At 42.5% G+C, this 7,515-nt stretch overlaps 1 protein-coding gene across 1 annotated transcript in view; it reads left to right on the plus strand.

Moving 5' to 3' along the window:
- SORCS3 (sortilin related VPS10 domain containing receptor 3) overlaps window positions 1-6,691 on the plus strand; it is a 616,865-nt gene extending 610,174 nt beyond the window's left edge. Inside the window, 2 exon segments of the mRNA XM_007470447.1 lie at window positions 4,476-4,636; window positions 5,401-6,691. Of these exon segments, the coding sequence (XP_007470509.1) occupies window positions 4,476-4,636; window positions 5,401-5,465 (226 nt within the window). The 3' untranslated portion in view covers window positions 5,466-6,691.
- Window positions 6,692-7,515: the final 824 nt, after the last annotated feature.

Here is a 7,515-nt window from a genome sequence, read left to right on the forward strand (position 1 = left end):
GCAGGAATTCTTAAACACTCTCCACTAGAAGGACAGAGTGGGGTTTACCTTTCTATTCAATTTATAGACCAGTTATGTGAGTTCACATCCTCTTGGATCAAGATGGGTCAACCCACCTACCATGTTCCCTTTGAAGAAGGGGAAAAGCCTTTATATCCAATGAGTGAGCAAAGATTCAGTATAGGAACAGTCTGGTCAAAGCAACACCCATTTATGGGTGTACTTCAGTTTCACACAAAGCACACTTTTGTTCATTCAAGGATTTGGTTGTGGGGAAGCCTGGTGGTTGCTGGGACTTGAAGATCAATTAACCCAAACGTATCACCTTCTGGCTCCTAGACCTGTATGCTCTCTGAGGACCAGGGCCAATAGAAGTCCTGCAAAGAGGTATTCGTGTCAGGTGTCTCCAAATTAAGACAAGATCTGCCCTGTGACTTAGAAAGTTTTCTGCTGTCTTGTAAATGTTGCTAAACTCCATAGACAGTCAACTTACTAATGTCACCACCTCTTAATGTGCAGACTTTAATACTTGAATCTATGCCAGTTAATGGCATCTCTGAATTATTCTACCTCTGTTGTCCCCGAATATCAGCCAACCCTTTCTATGTCCCTGGCAGGGAATCAGTATACAGGAAACAAATACTAGTCAAACTGGATAAACAGTTTGAGTCAATTAAGAGTAACCAATCATCAGTTACCTCTTCTTTTCTAGTCACCTTTTCTGGAAGTTTTCCTCCCAGTGCCCAAGCCCTTTGGCTGAGGTCCTTTTGGGTCTCCCTTTGTTTCTTTGGTCTCCTTTCCCTCCTCACCACCTGGAACTCCAGTGATGGCTATATGGAGGGTGCATAGCTTGCTGACTGGTAAAGGTCAGGTTCTTACCTATGATTCCTAGAGTCTCCTCTGCTTCTTTCATTTCTGTCCAATAGAACTTCCTGCAAAGATGAAAACACTCCATAATCTATACTGTCCAATACAGTAGCCACTGGTATGGTGGAAAAACTGAATTTTTAATTTTATTTAACTTCAATTAATTCAAATTTAAATAGCTACAGCTGACTAGTAAACACTTTGATGGCACAGGCTAGGGAGAGGGTAATTCTGTTTCTGTTTCCAGATCACTGGCCATGCTGTTTTCAAACCCCAAAACTTTCTCTGCCATCTCCAGCATTAATTCATTAAGCCATTAATTTATTCAGCGAACATTTATTGAGCACCTGCTGTGTGCCGGGCACTGAAAACAATCTCAGTGTCCCAAGTAGTCACTTAATAGAGGAAGAATAGAATTATTTAAAGGAATCTTGGGGATCACGGTAACTCTATTCTCCTTCCTCTGTTAAGTGACCACATTTGATCCTGTTCTTGGATAGTGACTGCTATTTTGTGACGTCTTAGTCAATATAATTAAAAATCATTTTGAGATGGCTTTTATTTTCTGAAAACTCTTCCTAACAAGACCTTCTTTCTACACTGTAGGTTTGTTTTTCCTTATTATCCAAGAAAAGTTTTGAAATTTTATATTTCTTCCAGCCTTTTTTCAGTAAGGCTTTCATCACAGTGCGAAGCCTACTTTGCTTTTTCTAAATTCCTCCCACGGACTTCTAATACTTAATCATAGTTGGAACAAACAAATAAAAACTGAAATTTAGGGCTTCCCTGGTGACGCAGTGGTTGAGAGTCCGCCTGCCGATGCAGGGGACATGGGTTCGTGACCCGGTCCGGGGAGATCCCACATGCCGCGGAGCGGCTGGGCCTGTGAGCCATGGCCGCTGAGCCTGCGCGTCCGGAGCCTGTGCTCCACAACGGGAGAGGCCACAACAGTGAGAGGCCCGTGTACTACAAAAAACAAACAAACAAAACAAAACAAAACAAAAAAAAACAAACCAAAAAAACTGAAATTTATATAGGTGACTTGGATTGATCCATCTTACTCCTCTTATTAAAACTTACATGAATGTATAGCCCAAGACGTGCCTCTAAATCTCATTTCCCACCTTTCTTATCTGCAAAAGCGGGGTTTAGTCTTGACTTGTTGTCTCAACGGTCCTACAAGTGGATGTGTTAAGAAATAAAAAGCAATTTGAAAAAATTTTTAAATGCTGCAAGTTGTGACATAAAATTCATTCCCTTCCAACCATCTATTAAAAATATTGAAAAAAATATGCCCGTTTTCAGAGATTAAAATAAAGTGAACAGTCTTTATAAGGGCAAATTGATCCAAATCCTCACAGGTATCAATCATTAAAAAAGCAGGAAAGGGGAGGCAGTGACCTCTGGCTACAGCTCTGAAGTACCCAGACTTGTGTGATCAGGAATGGTTTGACTGCCCCCAGCACCTAATAAATATTACAGTTGATCCCAACGTTCATGAGTAATATGTACTTTTATGATTAGAAGAAATCTAAGTCATTAGGCTGCCTTTCTATTTAGATAAGAAGAAAGTAAGGGCCAGCATGAAATTTTAATTACACACATTTAGAGAGCCTGGGGTTTGCTGCCTCACATAGAATCTCTTCACTTAAGGTTCTTGTAAATTATAGTAAGCTGGTTTAGACCAGTAGGAGTCAGGAGGACACCTCCCTTAATGTATGGAAAGCAACCATTAAAAACATGAAAACTGGACATAAATGAAAAGTAGAAACTGTCCATGTTTTAAACATATTTTGGGATCTTTCCTTCCAAATTAGCTATGGAAGACCTTATTAAATGCCTCACATTCTACCTCATTGTGGGGTTGGAGTAGGGAAGGGAATGTAGATGCTTGAAAATACCACTGGTTGGCACTAGGGCAACAGAGTGATTCTGCACAGAATGTTCTGGTTTGGGGTAGGTGTCAGATGTCTCAAGTTTTAATAACATCTATGCCAGTAATCAGCTTCATGAAATGTCTGGACTTCAGACCAATTTCCCCATCATTTAATGAGGTAAGAGAGGGCTCTTTTACCTGTAAAATTCTAAGATAAAAGTGTGGTCTTTTTGTTTGAGAACATAATATATGAAAAGAGAAAGAGCATAGGCTTTGAGGTCATTTATTCATTTATTTGACAAATACTGAACGTAAACCACATGCCAAGCACTGTGCTAAGTTAAGTGTAGAGCAGTGAAAATGGAAAATGTAGACCTTGCAGACACGGGGCTTTTTGTGGGAGAGAAAGACAGACAGAAAACAAGTCCACACACATAGCCTATTCCATCACCCTAAACCAACACCCTATTGGTTTCTTTCATAGACACCATCCCATAATTACGTATTTATGATGGGAGAGAGTGGGTGGTCAGGAGAGATTGGGTGGAGATTGGGTGGTCAGGAGAGGCCTCTCAGAAGTGACATGTAAGCCAAATTCTGAAGGACAAGAAGGGCACCATCACGAGAAGAGTAGAAGGAGGTGTGTTACAGAGGGAACAGTTGATTCGACCCTTGTGCCCAAGGTGGGGACTAGTCTGATGTATCAGAATCTTGAAACTCAAAAGTTGGGGTTTCAGACCAGCAGCATCAGTACCACCTGGGAACTAGGCAGAAATGAGGAATTTCAACCCATCCAGTTCAGGCCTATAGAGTAACAAATGCATTTTAACAGGAGCCTGGTGAGGCACAAGCATCTTGAAGTTTGAGAAGCGCAGGATTAGAAGAAGTCAAAGGAGGCTACAGAAGCTGGAACACAGTGGGTCAGGAGATGATGGAGATGGGTCAGGAGATGAGATGATGGAGATGGGTCAGGAGATGATGGAGATGGGTCAGGAGATAGATGATGGAGATGGGTCAGGAGATGAATACTCCAAGCAGATTTCAGTTTGAACCTACCTGCTCCTCCTACCCCAAGTCTGTATGCCTTGTTTCCAACCCTCCTACTTTTGTGTCTTTGAAGGAAGTTATTTAGCTTCTCTTAATCCTTGCCTTAATCCTCTCCACAATCCTAAAAGAAAGCTATTGTTATTCCTATTGAACAGATGAGGAAACTGAGTATGGGAGTATTTAAGATACTTGGCCCATGGATGGTGTTCTAAAAATGGTAGCAATGGCTATAGGTCTTTTATTTCTTGGCTATTCGTAAAGAAAACCAATGTGAATTGACGAAACTGATACAAACTTACAGTGAAAAGATACATGTCTTTTCACTATGACACAACCTTATGAGTCTCAAAGTCCAGTTCCTTTGTAAACGAAATAACTGGTAAATGTTTTAAGGGTTTTAGTGCACACTTGGTCGATAGCATTGCCCTTCTGTTTACACCTGCTGGTTTTGTGCCTCAGAAGAAGGTGCGTGCCTCGGGGAGTTCTGTGGCTTACATCTCCCCTGGGCATCTGGGTCTCTCCTTGTGTTCATTGGCCTCACGGGGACAGTATCTGGGCGGCCAGTCCCTTCCCCTGACATTGGTCCTGTAAATAGCTTCTTCCTCCACCTTAACACCCAGGATTTCCCAGTTGCCCCAGTCGGGCATGCCCCGTGCGTAATCTGATTTTGCTCTGCCCCCTGTAGGAAAATCCCCTGGATTAACATCTATGCTCAAGTCCAACACGACAAGGAGCAGGAGATGATTGGGTCAGTGAGCCAAAGTGAAAACGCCCCCAAAATCACACTCAGTGACTTCACCGAGCCTGAGGAACTGCTGGACAAAGAGCTGGACACCCGGGTCATAGGTATGTGTGCTGGTATCACCAGGCTCCTGAGTCCTCTGTCCTCCAGACCCTGAGTCAGCCAGCCCATGTGGCCTGTCCTTCAGGCAGGACTAGTCTGGAGGGTGGGGGAGAAAACAGTTGGCTACAGCGACATAATCATGTTTTAAAGTGTCCGCCACCTCTGACCACCTGAAATTGGCAGAACTTTCTTCTTTTAGAAGTAGATCAAGATCAAAAGTGCTGGAGTCTGAGTGGGAGAGGGATGAGGCCAACTATTACTGTTGGACTTTCTCTTTATTTTTTCTATAAAGCAAAAGCGTTATACGTCCCAATAATCACGTGAATAGGAACTCTGCCATCAGATAGCCCTGGATTCATTTTCTTGCTCTACCAATCTTCTAGCTCTGGGACCTCTCTGTGCCTCATATTCCTCATCTGTGAAATGGGAATAATAGCATCTGCCTTCTAAGATTGTTGTGATCATGAAATGACATATATCATTAGCACAGTGTCTGCCACGTGTTCAATACCTGTTGGCTATTAGTATTGTGATCAGCAGAGTATAAGATGGCAAGGTATTGCTCCTACCTTGTGTGCTGGGGTGGGAGATGGCAAACGTTAAACATAGGTAAGATAAGCCAGTGAACTGGTAGGATAGACTACCCAGGTGCCCTATTTCATAAGCACACATTCAGGTGGCTTGGTATTTAGCAATAAATAAAGCACAGGCCCACGCCCTTGTGACAGGTACATCCTTACCTCCCTCTGTCTTCTCTCCCCTGCAGGAGGCGTTGCCACCATTGCAAACAGCGAAAGCACAAAGGAGATCCCCAACTGCACTAGTGTTTAATACCAACAAGAAAGATGGTCAACCATCTTTCTGACTTTTTATTTTTGATGGTTCCTATTACTCTTATTATGGAAAAATGAAAATGTCTTTTTTACCTTTTGTTTACCAAGGGCCCCTTCATAAATAGCAGGCAGATGCTTAGCTTTGGGAGGCTAAGGCTTTCGTAACTGATTGAAATGAGACACAAACAATAAATGGCTGTATTTGTGCTAAGGGCAAAGGATGCATCTTCCCATGGCTTTCTTGCTTCATTCTGCCATTGATAGTGCGAGGAATCTTGTTTTCCTTGCGGTCTTTCTTTCTTTTTATTTTTTAAGTTGGGTTGGCTTTCCACTAACCTCCCATTCTCCCCCACACACAAGCCCAAATCACCAGTGCCCGCCTCCTCCCTCCCAGCACGCACCTAAAACGTAAACCATTTCCCAGTTAGGTCTGCAGGAGGAAGGTTGGTGGGGAGTGAGCGTAGCTGCAGGAAGCGTGCACACCTGTCGGAAGAGGCCCTGCCCCATGCATGTCCATTGCAAGCTGCAGATGGCTTATTGTATATAGTTACAATGTAAGTAGCTCTTTATTTCCTGAGAAATAATTTAATGTTTAGTAAAAAAAGGAAACAGAAAAAAGAAAGATGCGTCTGTTGGCTTATGCACCCACCTTCAGAGCTGACCCACCCCCAGGCCTGCTTGACGCTGGGTTCTGGATGCTCTCCAGTTGTCTGTCACACTTAACTCTTGCATCTCTGTGTCCCTGCCATCGCTGGTTTCTATTTCTGTATATAAAGGGGGGAGGGGGGAGGGCTTCTTTGAAACACTAGCGAAGGAAGGACAAGAGAGTCATCATAGAACCTGGGTGTTTTTTTTGTCCCATCAGTGATGTGAAAGAAGTTGCCAGATGAAGCCCACTACAGACTTCAAACTGAAACCCAGATGGGGAAACAAGGCTTCCCCTCCAAAAGGATGAGGTTGAGGATAGCTATCGGCCTGAGGTTTTCTCTAAAGAAGCCAGGCAGTGGATCTAAAAAGATGACGTTCTGTTTTCCGGTTGGATTCCATGGAATTGAATAATGCTTATGGGGAATTCTCTGGCTGTTCTTACCCCAGGAAAGTCCCTTGGGCACTAGGTTAAGCCCAGTGAGTGCCTCAGCCTGGGAGAAGTTAGAGGTGGGAGGGCGTTGGCCTTCGTGGGATCCTGTGACCCTGCAAACCCTGCAGGCCCCAGAGGGGTGTAGCCTTTAACGATCTTAGTCAAAGTTGATTCTCGCAAAGCTGTGCCGCTTGCTCGTCAGGTGTACACGAGTACACAACTTCCTTCAAGTCAAATGTCTACCTTCCGTTCCCTGAAGGCAGTTCTAGCATCTGGGGCGAGTGACTTTCAAAGCCAGCGTTCTCTTTTCCTGCACCCCAGCCCGTTCACACGGTTCATGTGTCAGTTCTTTTTAGGAGGGTCACTGTAAGCCATGCTGTAAGCATTGTTTTCTTTTCAGGATCAGCCTGAGCGTACTTGTTTTATAAAAATGATATACTGTATATATATATATGTGTGTATATATATATATATATATATATATATATATATATATACACACATACATACATGCACATACACACGCACACACTCATACATATATATTCCATAGTCCATAAGTTGTTCAAAATCATTTTGGTATATATATATATATATATATATATATATATATATACACACATACATACATGGGAGAAAAGGCTGAATTTTTTACCTGTTCATTTTTGTGCGATATTATTCACATCCTTCTCTGTGAGACCCTGAGAGAATGTGACCTTGAGAAATCGGACTGGCTACATCATAGATCAGATTTAGGAATATTTCTAAAGATCTTGCTTTTTCGTTTCAAGGGTTAAATGGGGCAGACAATTGCAATACTTGTACTAAACACTGGAATACAAATGCATGAGTCATATCTATATATACAGTATATGTACATATACTGTTCTTGGTTTTATCGTTCCATTTGAATATTTCTACTGTAAAAAAAAACAGACAGTGGTTTTGAAATTGTTGAAAATAAATGTAT

The sequence above is a fragment of the Lipotes vexillifer genome, unplaced genomic scaffold, assembly GCF_000442215.2.
Source record: "Lipotes vexillifer unplaced genomic scaffold, Lipotes_vexillifer_v1.1 scaffold916, whole genome shotgun sequence".
NCBI classification, from domain to species: Eukaryota; Metazoa; Chordata; class Mammalia; order Artiodactyla; family Lipotidae; genus Lipotes; species Lipotes vexillifer.